This window comes from Pipistrellus hanaki (genome assembly GCF_964339955.1).
Source record: "Pipistrellus hanaki genome assembly, chromosome: 9".
Classification (NCBI taxonomy): domain Eukaryota; kingdom Metazoa; phylum Chordata; class Mammalia; order Chiroptera; family Vespertilionidae; genus Pipistrellus; species Pipistrellus hanaki.
Genome location: NC_140511.1, coordinates 35,859,315 through 35,882,957, shown reverse-complemented (window position 1 = coordinate 35,882,957; position 23,643 = coordinate 35,859,315). Strand labels below are relative to the sequence as shown.

At 41.2% G+C, this 23,643-nt stretch overlaps 2 protein-coding genes, 1 long non-coding RNA gene and 1 pseudogene across 8 annotated transcripts in view; 2 read left to right on the top strand and 2 right to left on the bottom strand.

Annotated features, from left to right (window-relative positions):
* Positions 1–23,643, bottom strand: part of LOC311628242 — a 1,314,020-nt gene that overhangs the window by 1,265,478 nt on the left and 24,899 nt on the right. The window lies entirely within an intron of this gene.
* LOC311628228 (tigger transposable element-derived protein 1-like) overlaps positions 1–23,643 on the bottom strand; it is a 457,475-nt gene that overhangs the window by 416,667 nt on the left and 17,165 nt on the right. The gene's annotated exons all lie outside the window — the stretch shown is intronic.
* LOC311628227 (uncharacterized protein) overlaps positions 1–23,643 on the top strand; it is a 50,496-nt gene that overhangs the window by 13,615 nt on the left and 13,238 nt on the right. Inside the window, exons 1-4 of one of the 5 annotated variants that reach the window (XM_084895273.1) lie at positions 16,333–16,463; positions 21,860–21,998; positions 22,479–22,559; positions 22,979–23,326. In XM_084895273.1, coding sequence (XP_084751399.1) covers positions 23,020–23,326 — 307 coding nt within the window. In that variant the 5' untranslated portion in view covers positions 16,333–16,463; positions 21,860–21,998; positions 22,479–22,559; positions 22,979–23,019. Of the gene's footprint in view, positions 1–15,972; positions 16,464–18,394; positions 18,727–21,859; positions 21,999–22,478; positions 22,560–22,978; positions 23,327–23,643 lie in introns of those variants that run through there. The other 4 variants (XM_084895271.1, XM_084895270.1, XM_084895269.1 and 1 more) reach the window with 4 other exon arrangements.
* Positions 7,835–8,965, top strand: LOC311627520 (cellular tumor antigen p53-like; annotated as a pseudogene). Its single transcript has 2 exons — positions 7,835–7,913; positions 8,005–8,965. The product of its transcript is annotated as a cellular tumor antigen p53-like (transcript).

Genomic DNA, 23,643 nt, shown 5'->3' with positions numbered 1-23,643 from the left:
TCTCTCTTATAGTACAATGTATGGAGCAAGCACACTGTGCCATGAAAACATAGATATGGAAAGGAGAAGAGAAGTTGTCAAACATAAATTCCCATAAAAATAATCTGTAATAATTTTAATTAACTCATAACTGAGAGAGAAAATAACAAAACTGGCTCAAAATCCATTAAAATTCAATCCTAGAATGAGACAGTTAAACTTTTATTTCCCTAAGTCAGATGATCCTTAGATAAATTTATCAGATAATGTTTTAGCATGGTATTAAAAAGACATGTAATTTGATTTTGCCTTAATTCCAGATTCTAGGCACTTTTCACAATAAAAGCTTCTTTGAGATATTATTGCACCTGATGCCTGAAGAGGCTGTAGAAGCTGTCCAGTAAGAATGGTAAAGGGAAAGCCAACAAGTGTTCCAGGAATAGGGACAGTGCATAGACCCCACTGCTAGTGTCAGACCTTGAGCTTGATCCAAAAGTGAAAATGTTTTGGTTCTAAACATTAAATTACAATATCTCAATTTTTTAGCACAACTTTCACTTTTACCAACATTATACATTACCTCTTTTTACACAAGCTTTTCAGCCTCATAGAAACCTCTGGTCTCTTGATTCTTTCATGCTGTCCTAGGCTAGCATCTTCAGCCTTGAATAAACTACTTGGTTTGACTTAATGACCTATTCTTCTCAACACTCTCAATTGTGCTGCATACTGTTACATTGCTCCTCTTCCATGGAAGAACTAAATTTATTTGCTTGCATTTATTTTCTAAGCAAATAAGCTGAGTAAGATAATATCTGAATGGAGGTTTGAACTTACTAATTAGCCATACTTTGAAAGGGAAATAGATATAGATGGGCAATCCACAATATATTCCTCTTAGAGGGAAATGATTGGGGATTCACTGAGCATGAAGTGAATGTGGGAAAAATTGTCTCCAGGGAAACTGATAGTGCAACATCTATATTACAGTTGCTAAGCCCAACAGTATGACAAACACCATAATGAGTATATCTTTGGCAATTCTGACACTGCTGACTCTCATCACCACTGGATTTTGTTTCATCAACTGTTTAAAAAACCGGCACAAAACCAGGTAAAGATATTCTTTTTTTTTTTTTTTTTTTCAGTTTACAATCATCCCTTCTCAGAGGTATCCATCCCTCACCTTTCTGCTTAGAAACAAAATCAAAATCAGCAAAGGCTCTCCTCAGAGGAAGTCACATCAATGAGATTCTAATACCTTAACCATAAAATCCAATATAATAAAAGAGTAATATGCAAATTGTGTCCTGCACCAGGAATTCAACCACAGTTCAACCAGGAGGCAGGGCCAACCCGCCAACCACCCAATGGGGCCCCCACACTCCAATTGGCCAACCTCCCATGTCCTCTCCCCCAGGTTGGCAGGGCTCAGCCCTATCAGCCCCAGTCGGGGTGAGCCAGCCTTACTCTGCCCATGCACAAATTTGTGCACCAGGCCTCTAGTATAGAAAATAATATGTTATTTATAAAATTTCTGGTGGATTAAAGAAAACAATTTTAATAAAGAATCCTTGTCTAGTACCAACACAAAGGCATTCATTGAAAGGCTATTACTATTCTTGTTATTGTTATTATTAATATGGTGGGAGAAGCAGGAAGATAGAAAAGGATCGAAAACTGATGGAGGGACCAAATATTCATGATACATTAAGTATGCATGAGGCATATGAAGCACTCATTTATGAGGTATAAAATTGATCATCTATAGGTAATACTCATTTTGGCATCATCCATCTTTTGTCCAAGAAATAAGAGTAAAATCTATAGGTCTTTATTAGAACAACAAAGAGCTACAACTATGCTTTGTATTTATAATTATCCTGCAAGTATGTGTATTGCCCTCAGGTAACACATTACTGAGCCTCCTTATTCAACATCCTTTAGTTTTTAAAACCATACAATCAGCAATGAGAATTCATGAGACAGAGAAAAACAGGACCTATGAACAATGCTCAGAACAGAATTTGCATAGTGTGCTTGCAAACTCTCTTAGTGTGTTAGTATAAATTATCTCTTTCCCTTGACTTTTTGCTATATCTTAAATTGATTGAATAAACTCTGTATTTTGGGCTTCTTAATTTGGTATACAGTTGTTCAAAACATTTTCTTATTATTATTTTACTGTCTCAAGGTTCTATAGTAATGTCCTATGTGTGTTTTATCTTTCTTTCCTGATTAACCCAACTAGAAATTTGTCAATTTTATTAATCTTTTCTAAGAGCTATCTTTTATTTCATTGAATTTTTATTTTTTTGCTAATAATCCTTCCTGACTTTGGTTTTTAATTTAATTGCATCTTTACTTCTTTGTATTTAATTTCCTCTTCTTTTGCTAGTTTCTTGAGGTAGAAGCTTTACAAGTGGTTTTGTTTGTTTTTCTTTACTTTTCCCTTTCCTAATATAAGCATTTAAACATTTTGATACTATAAATTTCTCTCTAGAAGGGTACTATGCTAAGTGAAATAACTCAGACACAGAAAGACAAATCCCATATGATTTATTTATTATGTGGAATCTAAATGAACAAACAAAACAAAAACAGACCTGGATTTATTGAAGAAAATGGGAGCCAAATAGGCAGACCTATTGTTCACCTCACCCCAGCACCAGACTAGAAATACAACTAAATTGGAGAACATTCGCTTGGAGTTACCAACTGAGGTCCAGCTGAGAAGGGTACTTATACCAAGAAAGGACAGAAAACACCTAGAGACTAGTAGGAAGGGCTAAGTCATGAGAGGAGGTGACCCAGCAGGCTGGCAGGCCGAGTGGGAGGCGGTAACCCCCCACTTTGGAAAAGTCTGTTCCCTAAGAAAACAGAGGCCCTGAACCCAGGCTGGGCTCCACAGCTCCCAAGCACCAGAGCAGAGGCCAACAGTCCCCGTAGCATCCGGCTGTGAAAGAGAAAGTGGCAGTTACAGTTTTTTAAAATCTCTAAACACAGGAGTTTTATTTGCAACTATGTACCTGAGGCTTTGGTGCAGGAGATACGGGCTTAAGGTGCCTGGGGTGAGGCTAGGGTAGGAAACATTGTGGGGAAACTAGGCAGATTAGCAGTCAAGAGCATTTGGCCATAGGACCCCAAAACAAAATGGCCATTTTTCCTGAGAGGAGCCTATCGGTTTGAACAGTCTCCAGGAGCCCTCAGTGACTAGTTTGGGGGAGGGTCCATTCACCCCAATATGCTGGGAACCAGATTGATTATAGCTTTTTCTTTCATTTATTTGATGACTGCTCTGAGGTTTATAATATGCATCTCTAACTTGTCCCATTCTACCTTGAAACAATATATTTATACTTTATGACTACCATAAGAATGTTACAATGAGATGCTTGAATTCCTCTGTTCTTTGTGCTATTGTTGTCATACATTTTACTTATTATGTTACATACTGGAATATCTATTATTTTTCCTTTAAAGAGCCAATTATCTTTTAAAGACATTAAAAATAATTTTAAAAAAAAACAAACTAACTTTTTAAAATGCATCCACACTGCCATTTCCAATACTCTATTGTCTTCATGGATCAGGGGTGGGGAACCTTTTTGTTGCCAAGGACCATTTGGATATTTATAACATCCTTTAAGGGCTATACAAAATTATCAACTTAAAGAAAATAGCCTGATATATTTGGTTGAACATTTCATAATTCACCCGTAATGCCTTGACATGACTAAACCAAATGAGTTTGCTGACCTTATTTGGCCTGTGGGCCAGAGGTTCCCCACCCTGGTAGATCCACATTTCCATCTGGTATTATTGGCCTTCTCCCTGAAAGAAAAAAAAACAAAACACTTTAACTCTTCCTTGATGTATGCCTATGCTGGTAACAAATTCTCTTGGCTTTTGATTGTCAATAAACCTTTTTCCCCACGTTCTGTTATTTTTTTAAGGCTATTTCCTTTAGATATACAGCAAGTCTAGAGTAGGCTTTAGTGTCAATGCTAGTTTAGTCCTATTCCTGTCATAATCATTCAGGGCTCTCTAATAAAAAGCAAGGTGTCTGAACTCTGAGTAATTGGAATTCTAATGTGTTTCAGTTCTGTGTGAACTCTGAGGATTATCCAGCTTATAGCTCCCATCAATACTCTCTCTCTCTCTCTCTCTCTCTCTCTCTCTCTCTCTCTCTCTCTCTCTCTCTCTCTCCCCCTCCCTCCTTCCCTCCCTCCCTCCCTCCCTTCCTCCCTTTCTCTCTCCCTAACATCCTCTTCTCTGGTATTCAGCTTCAAAAAATTCTAACTACTTCAGCCCCCCTGAACTCTGATTTCTGTCTCTTCATCTCTTCATCTTATTAAGGCAGCTCTGCCCATGGCATTCTCCTCTCTGCTCTGAAGACTAGAAATAGTCTCAACATAGTAGGTTGAAAAAATTGTATCATCTCTCTTTGCTGCAGGGTCACAACCCTGTGTTGGTGATTGTTTAATATCTGACACAGTTCCTTAAATATATTTTGAATGACTTTATTATTGTTTATTCCAGGAGGGCATGTCTGATTCCAGTTACATCATTATAGCTGGATGGATGTCTGTTATGTTTCCTTTACAGAAGAATGCTTTTCTTTGACTTCTATGACACTATTAAATGTCATCCTGCTCTTAGAACCCTGGGCTGTGAAAGGCAGGCTGTCATAGGTCCTGAGTGTCCAGGCCCTCATCTCAGGACTGGGGTGAAGTAAGGGAGGTGCCTAAGGCACATTTATAGATGCAGCCTTGGCTGATTGCTCACTTAGTGATTAGAGGATCAGCCCAAAGACCCAAAGGTTGTGAATTTGATTCCCAGGTAAAGGGCATATACCTTGGTTTCAAGTTCATCCCTGCCTTAGACAGGGCACATGCTGAAGGCAACCAATCGATGTGTCTCTCTCATTCTTTCACATTGATGTTTTGTTTTGTTTTCTCTCTCTTTTTCACTTTCTCTTCTGCTCTTTCTCCCTCCCTCCTACTTTCTCTAAAAGTCAATGGAAAAAATATCCTCAGGTGAAGATTTTAAAACAAAAAAACCTTAGGGAAACACTAACTCGGGTTTACAAAAATGCTGCCCCTGTTTTGCATGACACTGAGAGTAAATGCCTTCTTAAATTGTGCATCTTGGGTGCTTCACTTGCCTACACAAGTCCCAGCTCTGCCCTGCATAGTCTTGCTAAGTGTGCCATGATTGCAATGGATAGAATTGTCTTTTCTTGGATCATTTCTCAAGGTTGAGTTCGCAGTGAGTAACCTTGAGAAATAATTTCTTTTCTGAACAAAGAACAAACTTGTCTCCTTTTGTTATGAAAACAGGGAAATCCAGGATCTCCCCTACCATGAAGCCCAGCAGACCAGCTGTATCAAGTTAAACAGCCAGTGTTTCAAGTGTATAATCTTAGCTGCCAAAGCTGCCAGCTGTCCTGCCTTATATGCTGAAGTCACTGACACCAATACCAACTACAATGCCTGCCATGCTACAGGTTTCAAACAGTACTCAAAAATGAATGAGTACAAAGGGAAAGGTTGTCATGCTCTTCAATGGTGATGTGAAGCACATTGTGACAGATGAGTGAGCTACTACCATGCAACCTCCCAGACCACTAATATAATTTACCCAGAAGAACTAAAAGTCTGGCATTTCTCAAGGAGAAAGATATTTTAAAATTTTTCAGATGGAAGAAAATTAATCATATTTCCTCACCAGATTATTAAACAATTTGTACATCTAGTTCAGCGTTTTTCAATCGCTGTTCCGCGGCACACTAGTGTGCCGCGAGATGTTGCCTGGTGTGCCGTAGGTGCAGACAAGACAAGAATTTTATAATTTTTCACTATTTTGTTTACTTAATATTTCATGATAAAGTAATTATAAAATACTTTCTTTGTGTTTATTTGATTCCTATTCAAGAGAATTACTTTATAGTCAATATAGGCACAGAGTTAAATTTTTTAACATTTTCTAATGGTGGTGTGCCTCGTGATTTTTTTCATGAAACAAGTGTGCCTTTGCCCAAAAAAGGTTGAAAAACACTGATCTAGTTTGTGTGTTGCTTTGTGATTCATCCTATGTACTGAAGGGTTGCATCCAGTCATGACACATACTGGGGTTGCAGGTTCCATCTGGTGGGGCACCTGTTTATGTTTCTCTCTCACAGCATATTCTCTCTCTCTCTCTCTCTCTCTCTCTCTCTCTCTCTCTCTCTCTCTCTCTCTCTCTCTCTCTCCCCCCTCCACCACACACACACCCATCCCAAAACAAATAAATGAAAGTTATTTTCTGATGGACAAAAACAAACCATTTTCCCAAATGTACAATTGTTAGAATACAATTAAATGGCAGCAAAATTATAAAGTTTATTAATGATCAGAGAGAACTACATACTGCCCTATTCAAGAGAGTGGAGTATCAGATGACACTGTTAAAAATATCTAGGCACGACAGGTTGGGGGAGGGATATATGGTGATGGAAGGCTACACTTGGGATAGTGAACACACAATATAACATATAGATGATGTATTATAGAAATCTATATAATTTTATCAGCGATGTCATCCCAAAAATTCAATAAAAAATCCTATCAAATAAAATAGTAATATGCAAATTAATCATAACTCTGTCACACCCACCAATTATACCCACCATCCAATCAGAGCCAGTAGGCAAATTAACCCAACCATGATGTCTCCAGCCACAGAGAGCAGGAGGGAGGCTTTGGTTTCCCTGGCAATGGAGGAAGCCAAACTTTCCACATACACTGACCTGCTGAGGTCTCCACTTAAGGGTACAAAGTTTCAATTACAGAAGGTAAATAAATTCCAACAGAAATGGTGGCAGCCACTGAGTTGGAAGAGCAGGAGGCTAGGGTTGCTCCAGGCAATGGAGGAAGCCAAACTTCTGCAGCACTGACTGGCTCAGGCCTTCACTCCAGGCTACAAAGTTTCAATTGTAGAAGATAAATAAATTCCAGATACCAGGGCCTCTGCTTGGATCGCCAGGGGGTGTGGCTGGCCTGCAAACCACCACAGGCCCTCACCCAGGCCACTCCATGCCCCAAGGTAACCCCCACCCTGATCCGGGACACCCTTCAGGGCAAACCAGCTGGCCCCCACCCAGGCACCACACCTCTATCCTATCTAATAAAAGAGTAATATGCAGATTGACCATCACTTCAACACACAAGATGGCTGCCCCCATGTGGTCAAAGATCCTGCCCTCATGTGGACATAAGATGGCCACCACAAGATGGCCAGTAGGGAAGGGCAGTTGGTAGAAACCAGGCCTGCAAGGGAGGGCAGTTGGGGGTGATCAACCCTTCAGGGGAGGGCTGTTATGGGTAACCAGGCTGGCAGAGGAGGAAAGTTGAGGGCAAACAGGCTGTCAGGGGAGCAGTTAGACATCAGTCAGGCTGGCATGGGAGTGGAGGGTGATCAGGCTATCAGACAGAGTGGTTAGGGGCAATCATGAAGGCAGGCAGGCAGGCAAGCAGTTGGGAGCCAGCAGTACTGGATTGTGAGAGGGATGTCTGACTGCCCATTTAGACCTGATTCCAGTGGCAGTCGGACATCCCTCTAGGGGTCCCGGATTGGAGAGGGTGCAGGCTGGGCTGAGGTACAGGCTTCCCCCACCACCACCCCATGCATGAATTTCATGCACTGGGCCTCTAGTAAATAAATAAAAATAACAACCAAAAAAAAGTGAGGAAAAAAACTATCTATGAAAAAGGTAATCTAGAAACAAAATACACATCCGGCAAAAGTCCAGAGCCAACATCCTGGAGGCAGGTATCTTCTGAGCCCCTGGGATCACCTGACAGGTGACCTCCCAATGTGCTTCCCAGGACATGATAAGTCCCCTGAGTTTGACAGCCACACTGCCTTCCTAGAAGCTGCAATGAGGAGCCACAGTCAGAACTCTTCAAGGGGCCCCTTCAGAGTCAGGAGCCTTTTTCAAACTGGCAGAAACTACATCATGAAAACAATATTCTGACCCCAAAGTATCCCTGGCAGTGGATGAACTGCTGTCCCCAGACCTCATAACCTGTCTGGACAAAGGTCCATATGAAGCCCCCAGTATGCCGGCAATTTCTCACCAGCAGCTGCTACCCCAGCACCAGCCCCCTTCTGGCCCTTGTCATCCTTTGTCCCTTCCCAGAAGACCTACCTGACAGCTATGGTGTCTGTTAAGGATTGCTGAATTCTGAGACAGCAGGTCTATAAACTGCACATGCTTCTCTACCCTCAACTTATTGTTTTGCCAGCTAGCAAAGACCAGACCCCTGCAAGTGTAGGTCAGCTCCCCACCCCCATTCGGTACCTGTGTCTGTGCCATGGCCATCTATGAGAAGTCCAAGTACATGACAGAGATCAGGAGGCACTGTTTCTACCATGAGTGCTGTTCTAACTATAGCGAAAGTCCAGCCCTTCCTCAGCATCTTATCTGGGTAGAAGGGTATTTATGTGCCGAGTACTTGCACAACAAAAATGCATTTCAACATAGTGTGGATGTGCCCTATGAGCCACTGACATGAACTCTGACTGTACCATCATTCGTTGCAACTTCATGTGTAACAGTTCCTGCATGGGAGGCATGAACTGGCAGCCCATCTTCCCCATCATCAGGCTGAAAGACTCCAATGCTAATCTGCTGGGACAGAACAGCTTTGAGATGTGTGCTTGCCCCTGTCCTGGGAGAGACCAGCACCCAGAAGAAGAAAATTTCCACAAGAACAGAAAGTCCTGACTCAAGCAGTCCACTGGGAGCATGAATTGAGCACTACCCACCAACACCAACTCCTCTCCCCCACCAAAGATGAAACTGAATGGAGAATACAGTATTTCACCCTTTCAGGGGTCTTCAAACTACGGCCCACGGGCCACATGCGGCCCGCAGAGGAGTCTGATCCGGCCCGCCAGGTTTTTTGGGCAGTGAGCGCAGCGGAGGTGTTACAGTAGGAATTAGTAGTTCATATAGTCCGGCCCTCCAGCTCTCTGAGGGACCGTGATCTGGCCCCACTTTAAAAAGTTTGAGGACCCCTGCTTCAGATCCATGAACTCTTTCAGACATCCCCAGAACTGAATGAAGCCTTAGAGCTAAAGGATGGAAAGAACCCAGAGGGGAGCAAGCCTCTAGCTACTGAAGTCTAAAAAGGGGCAAACTACCTCCAGCAATAAAAAAATTAAAAAAAAAAAACACCCTATGTTCCAGAGAAAGGACCTCACTCAGACTACCTCTGCTTCCTTCCTCCTATTGACTCCACCACTCCTCTCCCCATTTCCTGGCATTGTGGGGGGCTTAGGAGCTTAAACCTCTGCTGGTACACATGTGCCTCAGAAACACCCCAGAATTCCAGTCGCCTTGGCCTAAGACTCTGCTAAAGAAATTGGCCTGAACTGGTAGTTTGTTTGTGGGGGTTTTCTTGGGTAGAAGGGACGGGCACTGGGATGTTTCAGCTTAGCTTTTAAGGTTTTTATTGTGAAGACCATTTGGAAGAGGTAGAAAAATGTCCCTGCATGTAAGGGTTAAGTTTATTTATTTATTTTTATTTATTTATTTTATTGATTTTTTACAGAGAGGAAGGGAGGGGAATAGAAAGTTAGAAATATCAATGAGAGAGAAACATTGATCAGCTGCCTCCTGCACACCCCCCACTTGAGATGTGCCCACAACCGAGGTACATGCCCTTGACTGGAATCGAACCTGGGACCTTACAGTCCTTAGGCCGATGCTCTATCCACTGAGCCAAACCACTTTCGGCAAGGGTTAAGTTTTAAATCAGCCATACACCAGGTTAAGAAGCTAGAAAGGAAGCTACCGTGTTTCCCCAAAAATAAGACATCCTCCAAAAATAAGACCTATTGCGGATTGAAGGGTCCCAGGTTCGATTCCGGTCAGGGGCATGTACATTGGTTGCGGGCACATCCCCGGTGGGGGGTGTGCAAGAGGCAGCTGGTCGATGTTTCTCTCTCATCGACGTTTCTAGCTCTCTATCTCTCTCCCTTCCTCTCTGTAAAAAATCAATAAAAATATATTAAAAAAAAAAAAAAGACCTACTTACAGGTTTCCTTCTGAGTGAAATATAAGGCATACCCCCGAAAATAAGGCCCTCCCTAGGCTCTGTCTCAGAATGCTATTGCTAAACATGAGAGATTTGGTCCACTGATTCTGAAAGAAATGAAGTCACAAGAAATTCACCAGGAAATTCAGGAATTGGATTGTTATGATGATGTTCCAGAAGTTGATGAAATGATTGTCATTGAATAAATGAGTAAATTCTTGATACTGTAGGATTCACAGTTTGTATGGTTTGTGTTGACAACTACCATACTACCATACGGTATACAGGTAAATAAATTTCCTTTATTTTCATTTAACAATAAATGTGTACGGTATTCTTCTTCATGGAAAAATAAGACATCCCCTGAAAATAAGACCTAGCGCATCTTTGGGAGCAAAAATTTATATAAGACACTGCCTTATTTTCGGAAAAACAGGGTATCTCAAGTTGTTTGCTGCCTCCCAATGTAATCATCCACAATAATAAAATGCCATAATTATACCTATTATGAGGATTAATGAAATAATGTATGTTTGAGATAAGATTCGCTCATGGGTGCTGGTTGCGTATCCCCATTGGTGCATAGGTCAATGGTGTCTCTGACTGGGCAGCTAGTTTACAGGAGAGAATTTCTAAGTTTCTTCTCTAGAGGACTAGTCAAATCCTGTCTAACCTCCTGGTGAGCCTTAGCACCTAAAAGGAGACCTCACCCTATTCAACACCCTGTAAGATTCCATCTCTAGTGTAATATCTCTATCTTCCTGTCCAAAAAGACAGTGCAAAAAGACCCTGAATTCACCTCCTTCAATGAATACATTAAATTCATACCTGCAGATAGAGCAGTTCCCCCTGAAAAATACCTGGGGGCTGACTGAGCAGCTTCTAACAACAAGTGAGAAAGAAACCACATGGAAACATGTAGGATATATGGAGACACTATAGCATGGGAACCCATTCCCAATGCACCAACCTCCAATAGAAAATGATTCCTGTATTCCAGGCTAGTGTTGCTTATTGGTTGAGCATCAACCTATGAACCAAGAGATCACTATTTGATTCCTGGTCAGGGTACATTCCCAGATTGGGGGCTCAATCACTAGTAAGGAGTGTACAGGAGGTAGCTAATCATTGATGTTTCTATCTCTCCCTCTCCCTTACTCTCTGAAATCAATAAAAAATATTTTTTTAAAAGAGAGAATGAAATGAATGGCCTTGGAACAAAGATGGTGGCATAGGCAAATGGCAGTACTTACCACCTCCCACAATCACATCAAAATTACAACTAAAATACAGAATAACTATTATTTAGAACCTCCTGAAATCTAGCTGATCTTACCTTCAACTGCCCTCCCCTGCTGGTCTGATCTTGCTCCCAACTGCCCTCCCCTCCTGGCCTGGTTTCCCCAACTGCCCTCCCCTGCTGGTATGATCTCACCACCGACTGCCTTCCCCTGCCGACCTGATCGCCGCTAACTGCCTCTGCCTTGGCCCCCACCACCATGGTTTTTTTTTTTTTTTTTTTTTTTTTTTTTTTTTTTTTTTTGAAGGAAGTCTGACATCCAGAAGATGGCTGGTCAACTGGTCTAATTAGCATAATACCCTTTTATTAATATAGATGTATGGAGCAAGAAGAGGATGCCTTAAAAACTCAAAGGAGAGATAGATATGGCAAGCCAAAGAGGAGAGATCAAAGTGCAATTTTCAAACATTTTTAAATCATAATTCTTATAAAAATACAGAGAAATCAGGTGCCATAATTTTAATTAACTCATAGGTGAGGAAAAAGAGCAGATAACAAAATTGGCTCAAAAATAATAAAAAAAAAAACAAGTCTAAAATAAGACTTCTAAGTTAATTTTCTAAAGATCAGAAAAAGCATAATAAAGTTTTATTTATCTAAGTCAGATTATTTTCAGATAATGTAGTAGCATGATATTTAAAAGACAGGGAATTTGTTTTTGATTCATTTCCATGTTTTAGGCACTTTTTCTCAACAAAGCCTTTTTTGAGGTAATATTGCACATGATGACTGAAGAGGGAATAGAAGTGGTACACTAAGAATGGTAAAGGGAAAGGGAACAAGTGTTCCAGCAGTAGACACAGTGCATAGACCCACTTCATTTCAATCACCCACTACCAGTGTCAGACCTTGAGCTTCATCCACTTAAAACTATGATGAGGTATCACCTTACACATGTTAATGGCTACTATACATCAACAAATAACAAATGTAGGCCATGAGGTGAAGAAAAGGGAACCCAAGTGCACTGTTGATGGAAATACAGATTGATATAGCCACAGTGAAAAACATTATGGAATTTCCTCAAAAAAATTAAAAATGGAACTGCCTTTTGATCCAATGATTCTACTTCTGGATATATATCCTAAGAATCTCAAATGCCAATCAGAAAGAATATATGTACCCGCATGTTCATAGCAGCCTTATTTATAATAGACAAGATCAGTATTCATCAGTAGGTAAGTGGATAAAAAAGCTGTGGGACATTTACACAATGGAACACTGCATAAAAACAAAGGAACTCCTACAGTTTGTGACAGCATGAAAGGACCTGGTCATGATTATTCTAAGTAAAATAATCCAGTATTTTATTAACATATGGAATCTAATAAACAAGAATAAACTGACATAAAATAGGACTAGGGGCATGGACACATATAACTGATCTCATAGGGGGAAAGGGAGAGAGGGACTGGAAGAGATTAATACAATAATATATATGTATATATGCATAGCCCATGGACATAGACAATCGTATGCTGAAAGCTGGGGTGGGGCAGTGGCTAGGTGGAGGGCAGCAAAGGGAAATGAAATGGTTGAAATTATAATACTATCAACGATTTTTTAAAAAGAAGAAATTGAATCAATAATTAATAGCCTTCCTAAACAAGAATTACCAGTCTCATAAACTGGCTCTAAGCAGACACAGACCTTCACTATTTATTCTGACCAGCAGCCAGCTGTGCTCATTCAGGTTTACAATTACAAGTGCACCATAACAAAGGATAATAATCTACTTGGCAAATTTGAACTCATAGACATAGTTCACACTCATAGACATATGAGCTCTGTGATGTTCCTCTGATGGAAGTCACCAATGGCACCTTCAAAGTCTTTGCTGGGGATAAAAATACAGGAAAATAAATGAGGTTATCATCACTAACCATAAGAACCATTAAAGCAAGTAAGACAATACGGAGACAAAGAAACTGATCACAAACAAAGGAAATGGAGAAATATAAACAACTGGATATAGAACTCAAAACCATGGTTATAAGGTTTTTCAAGAATTTCCCAGAAAAGGCCAATAAATTTAGCGAGACCCTTGAGGATATGAAAAAGGATCAACTAGAAATTAAACATACACTGACTGAAATAAAAAATAGTATACAGAGACGCAACAGCAGACTAGAGGAATGCAAGAATCAAGTCAAAGATTTAGAATACCAAGAAGCAAAACACACTCCTCTGGAAAAGGAAATAGAATACAAAAAGTTGAAGTTAGATAGTGTAAGAAGTCTCTGGGACAACTTCAAGCATACCGACATCAGAATTACGGGGGTGCCAGAAGAAGAGAAAGAGCAAAATTCTGAAAAACTATTTGAAGAAATAATGACTGAAAAGGGAAGAGACAAAACTTAAACTGTGCACCTATGGATGAGGACAATGGGGGGGTGAGGAAGGGGCAGATGGTGGGGTGGGAACCTGGTGGAGGGGAGAAGAAATGAGGAACCTTTGTAATAATATGAACAATAAAGATTGATAAAAAAAAATAAAATAAAAAAGTCCCTCACCTGGTGAAAGAATTAGACCTATAAGTCCAGGAAGTGCACAGAACCCCGAACAAAAGGAATCCAAAGAGGACCACACCCAGACACATCATAATTAAAATGCCAAGAGTAAAAGACAAAGAGAGGATATTAAAAGCAGCAAGAGAAAAACAGTTAGTTACCTACAAGGGAGCACCCATACGATTGTCAGCTGATTTCTCAACAGAAACTATGCAGGCCAGAAGGTAGTGGCAAGAAATATTCAAAATGATGAATAGCAAGAACCTACAACCAAGACTACTCTACCCAGCAAAGTAATCATTCAGAATGGAAGGTGAAATAAAGACCTTCATAGTTAAGAAAAACCTAATGGAGTGCATCACCACCAAACCAGTATTATATGAAATGCTGTAAGGTATTCTTTAAGAAGAGGAAGAATAAAAAAGTAAAGATAAAAATTATGGACAACAAATACATATCTATCAACAAGTGAACTCAAAAAATCAAGTGAATTAAAAATCTGAGGAACAGAATAAACTGGTGAATATAATATAATTAGGGGCATAGAAAGGGAGTGGACTGATAATTCTCAGGGGGCAAGGGGTTTGGGGTTCAGGAAGAGACTGGACAAAAATTGTACACCTATGGATGAGGACAGTGCGGGGGACATAAGGGCAGAGAGTGGGGTGGGAAACAGGTGGAGGGGAGCTATGGGCAGGGGGAGAGAAGGAGAAACTATTATATAATCTGAACAAAAAAGATTAATTTAAAAAAAAATACATGGTGCAAGAAGCTGAGAAGTACAAAGCTAAAGAGGAGAAGCAGTGGGACAAGGTATCGTCCAATATATCACTTAAATTATTGGCAATCAACATAAAAGCATAACTTATGAAGATGAAAAACTTCAAGTTAAGCTCAATGATGAGGATAAGTAAATGATTCTTGATAAATGTAATGAAATCATCAATTAGATTCATAAGAATCAGACTGCAGAGAAGGAAGAATTTGATCAGCAGAAAGAGCTGGAGAAAGTCTGCAACCCTATGATTCCCAAGCTGTTCCAGAGTGCAGGAGATAAGCTAGGGGGAATGCCTGGGGCTTCCCTAGCAATGAGGTTCCTCCATCTAATGGTTCCTTCTCCTGGACCCACCAATGAGGAAGTAGATCACAGAAACCTGATCCACTTCTTGGTTTTTGTTTCATACAAAACATTGAAAGACCCAATTTTGCAACAAATTCCATGGCAGTTTTAAGAAATGAGCTGCCATAAAAAGTAACTGGCAATCTCTATCCTTGCATATAGAGCCTGTGCACAGGTACAGGAAATAACCCTGCACTTTCTAGGCACTGCAGTGTACGAATAAAACACAAGGTATTAAATTAAACTGTATTTGAATTTGTCACAAAAACACACACACACACAAGAAAACTTCACCTCATTATAAACTGCAAAATTTTACTACATTTAAATATAGATTAGTTCTAAGGATATAGGACAAAACTATGGAGGTATGTTTCCCTGGGCCTGAGTAGTATTAATTCTGAGAGCTTTGTACTGAGGACAGATTACAAGTGACACTGCTGTCTTCACTTTTGTTAATAAATGCATTTTGTAAGTAGTTATGATGTGTTAGCCCTCCAAAATGTGAGACCCAAGCAAGGATCCATCTTTCCCACATGTTGTAGGTATTATTATTAAACCCATTATCAGATGAGAAAACTGGGGCTTTAGTGTATCAGTCAGCATAAAATATAGGAAAGAGAAATATCTCTAGAGAGCTCAAGCAGAACAGGATTTAATTCACAAATTATTTGTTTACAAATTCATTGAGAGGCCTAGAACATGGAGATAGAAACCTATTTTCTCCATTATCACAGAAAAGGAGAAATTATACATAGATGAAATTGGGCTTTGTTTGCAGGGAGATAAGTATAGATATAAAGATTTTTTTTAATTTCTTTATTGATTAAGGTATCACATATTTGTCCTCAACCTCCCATTCTAATCCCCCACTCCCTTTTGATATAAAGATTTGATTGCTTCTTTGGGTTAATGAAAATGAGGCAGCTGAGAAGACTAGCAGTGAGGTATGGGGTTTGAGAAGAAATAAAACATATGAAAATAGATGTGGAACATGTTCAAGGTAACTGGTGTGAATGCCAATATTTCACATTTAGTTGCTGATATTAATCATTAATTTACAGGTAATCAATTTTCTTAGCTTTATGCTCTTCATTTAAACTTGATGATGTTAACCATTAATTTATAGGCCCAAAATCTTCTTAGTTATATGCTCTTTATGTTCATGAAATTTACCAAGATACATAACTGGTGATCAGTTTCATACACTAAAGCAGAGACATAGAAAGCCCTGAAATATTGGTTTGTGAAATGTAGTGCTTTATTCCACTCTATGACAAACACACAGTCCCAGTCCAAGTCCAAAGTCAAAAGTTCATCAAAGAAGTACCTCATTTTCATGAATTTCCTCCCCTTTCAATACCTCTGCACATCCTTTCTCTACTCCCAGCCCTGAGCTCCTGAGAGAAATGTCTCTAACCAGAGCTGCCACAGATCCTTGGAGACCCAGCCCCACAGCAGAGGCAAAGGTAAGTCTGGAGCCCCTGCCTATGGAGAGGGTCAGCCTCAAATTTTAAGGAGGAGGCAGTTTGAAGAAAGGAACAAGTTAGTGTTCTGTGAAAGTTCTACACAGAGGAGGTGTGGATAAAGAGATCTGTGATTCTTCACAGGAAAGTGGGATGAAAGAGGACAGAAGGAGGGAAGGCGAATGGAACTGTAGAGGTTAGGGTGTAGGGCCAAATAATTATGGCAACTAAAAGGCTTGGGGGGCCTGTTTGCCAGGATTCTGAAGTCTTTTCCTAGGTGTTTGCATGCAATTATTTGTCTGTGATGCCTAGATCAGTGGTTTTCAAAATACAGTATACATACACCTGAAGGTGTAAAAAGACTTCAAGATAAGATGCTCAGTTAGGAGTGGTGTGAACCAGGTGAATGTTTGTACCCTTAAATCCCATATGGGCTCTTCAAAAATGATTGGAGAGGCTTATTTTCTATTCCATCTCTCAAAGTTGTATTTCTTTTACTTTAAAAAGCAGAGGGTGGGGTGGGGGGGGGACAGGGTAAGAGATCAAGAGAAGGACTGATATGCATGCATATAAGCACAACCAACAGATGGAAGACCCTGTGGGGGTGGGGGCAGGGTAAGGGCATGTGCAGGGTGGGGGGAAGGGGAGGTTATTGGGGGGGGGGGATACATATGTACTAGTATTTGTAATACCTTAAACAATAAAAATATTTTAAAGCAAGGGATAGCCTTTCCCTCCTCTTTTCCTTCCCTTTTTCTCTTTAGCTTTCTTTCCCTTCCCTGAACAACCCAATCTTAAACTTTTTGGATAAGGCAAAGTCAACATTTATTCTGGCAGTGCAGTGAGGACAGGATGTACTGGACAAAGGGGAACTGAGGTGGCCAGAGCCCAAGGGGTCAGAGCCCAAGCAGTGTTAGGTTGCCCTTCAGGAGGTGATCTGACACGGGGGAGGTGACAGTCCATGGAAGTAGGAAGCTCTCTAATGAGTGTCAGAGGCAGTGCAAAGTGAGGAATGGGTAGGACATGCCAGAGCCCACACAAGGTAAGGAAGGGTCAATGGGGAGGGAATGCCCAGCATAGTGCTAGAGAGGGTTGAGGGGGGCATTGATATAGGAGAAAGCATATAAATAGATGTGAGAAATTGGCCTCACACACAGGGGTTGATCAAAAATATAAATATACCAGTGCATGAAATTCATGCATGTGGGGGGATGGTATGTGTCCCTCAGCCAAGCCTGTATTCTCTCCAATCTGGGACCCCCTCAAGGGATGTCCAACTGCCCGTTTAAGGGATTGGGCCTACATGGTTATTCAGAAATCCCTCTCACAATCCATGAATGCTGAATCCCAACCGCTTGCCTGCTGGCTTGCCTGATTGCCCCTGACCGCTTCTGCCTGTCAACCTGATCACCCAGTAACCACTTCCTGCCTGCCTGATCTCTGCCTAACTGCTCCCCTGCTGGCCTGATTGCCCCTAATTGCCCTCCCCTACTAGCCTGGTCACCCCCAACTGCCCTCCCCTATAGGCCTGGTCACCAAAAGAGCCCTCTTCTGCAGGCCTGGTTTCCCCCAACTGCCCTTTCCTGTAGGCCTGGTTCCTCCCAACAGTCCTCCCCTTCAGACCTGGTCCCTCCCAACTGTTCTCCCCTGCCAGTCCAGTCACCCCTAACTGCCCTACCCTGTTGGGCCTGGTCGCCCCTAACTGCCCTCCCCTGCAGGCCTGATTGCCTTCAACAGCCGTCCTCTGCTGGCCTGGTCATCTCTAACTGCCCTCCCCTGCAGGCCTGATCATCCCCAACTGCCCTCCCTTATAGGCCTAATCCCTCTCAACTACCATCCCTTGCTGGCTTGATCACCCACAACTGCCCTCCCCTGCTGGCCATCTTGTGTGTTGGGGTGACAGTCAATTTGCATATTACTCTTTTATTAGATAGGATTAAGGATCAAAAGCCAGGATTCTCACTTTCAGAGAAAAAAGTTACAAATACTGAAGGGTATGTGGACCTAAAATGAAATCACTGCTGGGATTTCAGTGTAGCCTGAGGAAGTAGCCATGGTGGACCAAGTGAAGTCTCTGAAGAAATTTACCAAGAACATCAGACTGATCCAGCATAGTATGATTGACAGCTGATAAAGTGCTCAAAACACCTGCTCTTAGAAAGTAAGGCTCTAGAACTAGAGCTGGGGTACTGCCACTTGAGAGTTGCCTGAGAGAACCCCTAACAGTCACATGATCCTCCAGGCCCCCCTGAGATGCCACAGAACAGTAAGTCTCATTCCTGCTTTCCTTTTTCAAAACTATTTCCCTTGTTTCCACCATAAATACATCATGTGTGGTATGGCAGAAGTACAAGGGAATTATTGGAAAAGTTGTATTGGGCACTTTAATTTTGTAGTGAGTTTCTATAAATAAATTTTATTCAAGACTTAGCTCTATGAAGAGCTTGGTACTAATAGCTCAGAACTCTTTGCTAAGACCATCCCACTTTTCTCTATCAGGTCTCTCAACAGACTCTTAGGTCTCTACATCGCATCCACAGTGTCTCCTCCCTGCCATTGGTGGGAAGCAGGCTCTGTCCTGGGGGGGGGGGGGCGTGGGGGTAGAGAGAAGGGGGACACGATAACTTTCTCTTGCCCACATAAGATAGTTGCCACAAATTTTCATCCCTAACCTGTCATGACCTACACTTTCAAGAGATTGGGAAACAGGACCCCATTTAGTTGAAGGTACCATGTACAACACAGATACCAGTAGGACTTCATGCTTCATCTTTAAACATGTCTTTATACCGATTTTCCCACCAGTTGCACCCTACAGATGGCTTTGCAAGATGAGCAGCAAATGGGAAGAGCAACTTCTGTCAACCTCTGTTTGGTGATAATGACTACACACTCTGCTTGACTGACTGCCTAGGTGTAGTCTTCAGCCAACTGCACTGAATACTGCCCTTCGGGAAAAGGATCCCATAGAGCACATGTGTCAAACACAAGGCCCGCGGGCCAAATCCAACCCGCCAGGCCTTGCAATGTGGCCCGCACAGCGCTGTCATCACTGCACTCCGCTGTCAGTTTATGACATTGTCAGTTTATGACTGTTCAGTAAACCATTCGGCCCGCAATTTAGGCTGGATTTTAGATTTTGGCCCCTTCTCTGATTGAGTTCGACACCCCTACCATAGAGCAACAGGAAGAGTTCAAAATGCAGGAGCAAAAGGAACCCATATGTGACTCTACCTGGAGTGGATGGGAGGAACAAAGAGGCCAGGAACAGGATCCTGGTGGTGCTTAAGGCAGCAGCCCTCAAAATCTGTCTTCACTGACATCAGATTTTTTTGTGTGTATCAATTTGTAGCTGATACATACAAATTAACTGCAAAGTGATTAACTTCTTGTATGTACATACAACAAAAACTTCTTATTTTGAGACATTGTATGAAAAAAAAATCAATTGGATTTTAAATCCATTACATATGTGAACAAAGAAGGGAAAGATCCATAAACTTTTAAAATACAATGGAAAATAATGAGAATGCTCTGGCTTGTGTAGCTCATTGGTTGTATGTCATCCTGTGTTTTGGCAAATTGCTGGTTCGATTCCAGGTCAGGGCACATGCCCAGGCTGCAGACTAGATCCACATTAGGGGACATGCAGGAGGCAGACAACCAATGTTTCTCTCTCACATGGACGCTTCCTTTTTTCTCTGGTTCTATCTAAAAAACCAATTAAAAAATCTTTTTTAAACAGAATTGGAACGAAAAGGTTTTAAATTTGTATTATTTACTTGTGAACTAAAATAACTCACCAATGGTGACTATGAAGAAATTGAAGACATAATTAATCATTATAATGGAACATTATAATTATCTGTAGTTATTATATCAATAGTATACAATCAGAAGTCAAAAACTTGTATTTGTTCAAAATAATGAATATTTTTCAAAATGTGTTAATGTGGCTAACACACATTTGAAATTAACCATACTACTCTCAAGAGAGCACATATCTTGGTAGCTATCCTGCAATCCAATTCTCACTTTGCTTACTCCTACCTCCATGTAATCTTCCTTACTTCCCCTCCTTAGTTTCAAATGCATGATAGAAGCTGAAAAACTGTTATTCTATGGGAGTATTTTAGATCATTTTCCACATCATGCTTCATTAGTTTGGCTCAGATAAACTCAGATAAAAACATTTTAAAGTTATATTAATTAAATTAAATTTAAAAATTATAAAAATTTTAGATTTTTAGGAATATTCTTTATAAATTTATATTTAACCTATTTTTTAAAAATATGTCTTTATTGATTTCTTTCAGAGAGAGAGAGGAAAGAACAGAGAGAGAGATGGAAATATCCAAGAGAAACATTGATTGGCTGCCTCCTGCATGCCCCCACTAGGGATTAAGCCTGCAAGCCAGGCACATACCCTGAGCAGGAATCAAACTAGTGACCTTTCAATGCATGGGATGATGCCCAATCAACTGAGCCATACCAACTGGGCACATAGTATTTCTTAGTAAATTCTACTTTATTATTCTTATATAATATAGAGAAAATAATTTTTCCCATGAAGGCCATATAGCCTAATCCCATTCCAGTTTATTATAGGGGAGCCAACAAATAACAACAATTTCTCTATTATATCAAAAAGGTTGAGAAGTGCTGCCTAATCCATGGAGAAGTAATATATGCTCCATCTCTGTGCTTCCATAGTCCTTAAGACCCTGCACAATTATGTACCACATGCCTCTACTAGCTCAGGATCCATTCCCTCATATATTACCTCCACCTAAAGAGAATATGGCCTCTGGAAAGCCTTCCCCTCCTTTCTTTGGGCCAGCCTTCCTACAGACTCCCTGAGCAGCAAGATCCATGAGTCCTGGGCCCTGAGTAACAAACTTCACAGCCATGGACACCAAATTCTAAGTTTATGTGGTTGATGAGATATGTTACAGCCCCTTCCCCATTACTACTACTAATTTCCAAGTTCTAGAAGGGGACATTAGAAGTCTGCCTTGGCCAGGCAAAGAACGTAGTGGTGTGGGAAATAATAGAAGCTACCTGTTTATTTTTGTTGGTCCAAGACAGAGGAACACCTTAGCTCTTGGTCCCTCTAGAAGCAAGGTCCTGCCCCTGGGTCACATTATATATAGACAATGTATACTTTGGCATGAGTCATCAGTATATAGAAGGTATCTAGAGCCATGAGTACCCTGTAAATTCCTAAAAATCAAAGTCACAAAACTTGTAGAAAAGGAGCATGCATCGAACTCTGCCCCTCACCTTATTCCCATAGATAAGATGCCCCTTACCTGTCCAAGATATTCCTGCATTCCTTCCTTTTTCTGACCCTTAATCTAAGTCTCAGAGTTTTCTTTTTATTTCTCTCCTCATCACAGTGTTTTCCTCCATTTCCAATAAGTCGTCAGCACAAAGCCTTGATATCACCCTGCCTCAGTCACCTGAGGAGACAGCGAATCTCTACAATTTATCATGGCAGCCTCATCTCACTCTACCTCGGCTTCCAAATGGGTATAGGTATGAATTCTTCTGAGTTTCTGATTCTCTGTTATCTAAGGGGATGGAAAGGAAAAGGGAGGAAAGATGGAAGCAAAAGTTTGTCAAAAACACAAATGCTATGAGATCCTGGAAAAGTAAAGAAGATAACTTTATTCCACTTATTAAGTTCCAGGAAGAGTATTAGGTATTTGCATCCCTATCTCCTGATCAAGGCCTGTTGATGTGTGTGTGTGTGTGTGTGTGTGTGTGTGTGTGTGTGTGTGTGTGTGTGTGTATACACCTAAGTGCATATGATGTGGAGGGATAAAAATAGAGATAATGGAAGTGCCCATATAGTAATAAAGAAGCATAAGTTCCTAGAGCCTCAAGACAATGTAGAATAAGATTGACAAAAATTAGCTTGTATGCCCCCATTTTCTCACCCCGGACTCATGGCAAATATTATTAATGATTTCCAAATATCTTTTCCAGTGACTGCTTTAGAATCTTTCTCAACAGATATCCTACTATCCATCCAGAGCTATCAGAGTTTCTGTGGATTTTCCCCTCCTATGGACAAGGACAGAACCTGACCTAAAGGTGTTAGCATGTCTATCCCCCTCCTCTGCAGTTATATTCCTCAGGTCCCTCCCCACAGGTTGAATTAAGTGAGGAGGCTAGGGCCCAAACTTTAAGAGGCACTTTCTCTCAGGATCTTGTTAACTCTGGATATGTGCCCCTAAAGTAAGTGCCTAGTCAAATTTATGCCCTAAGTCCTTTGCATGCCTCAGCATAGCCAAGCCTGGACTTTCTATGTCTAACACCTCCAGCTACCTGCTAGCTGTGTGTGTATGTTCAGGTCAGAAAAGGGATGCCCCAAGACTCAGCAACTATCTCCTTTCAGACCTTCTCCCCAGTTGATTAAGATGGTAATAGGCAAACATGTGTGTAGTCAACTATTTCATTTGCCCAAATCCTGCCCCCAGCCCACCCTGATTCTATCTCTGTTCTCTTTTCAGGAGCATTCCAAGTCCAAGGGCCCCATGAACCCTTGGTGGCCATGCTGGGTGGTGAAGCTGAGCTGCCCTGCTTCCTCTTGCCTCCTCAAAATGTTAAAAATATGGAAATAAACTGGAACAGATCCCTACCTTCCCACCTGGTGCACCTGTATGAGGATGGGAGGGACAAGCCTGAAGAAGCTATGGCGGAGTATTTGGGGAGGACAGAGCTTGTGAAAAATGTCATGCATAAGGGGATAGTGGTTCTGAGGATCCTCAATGTCCAGCCCTCTGACAATGGGCAGTATTGCTGTGCATTCAAAAATGGCTCCTTCTACAGTGATGCAGTGATTGAGCTGAAAGTGGCAGGTAATGGCCCACATTTATTGCCCTGTCACCCCACAGGGGTGTTTATTCTAGGTTGTGCTCCTTCTTCTGATCCAATTTCCCTGGGAAATATAATGAAGTCATAGGAGGAAAGGAGATGGCAACCACTTATACTCACCCCATTACCCCATATATCACTGTTTGGGGCTAAACCAAAGATAATAGAGATTCATAGTGGAAGACAAGAAATAGGGGCCATTTGTTTTGGATTGTGTTCTACTCTCTCTCACCCAGGAGTCTAAGTCCCATCCTTTGTTGCAAAGACTTCTTCAGAGCCTCAGTTTCCTGTTCTGTATGTA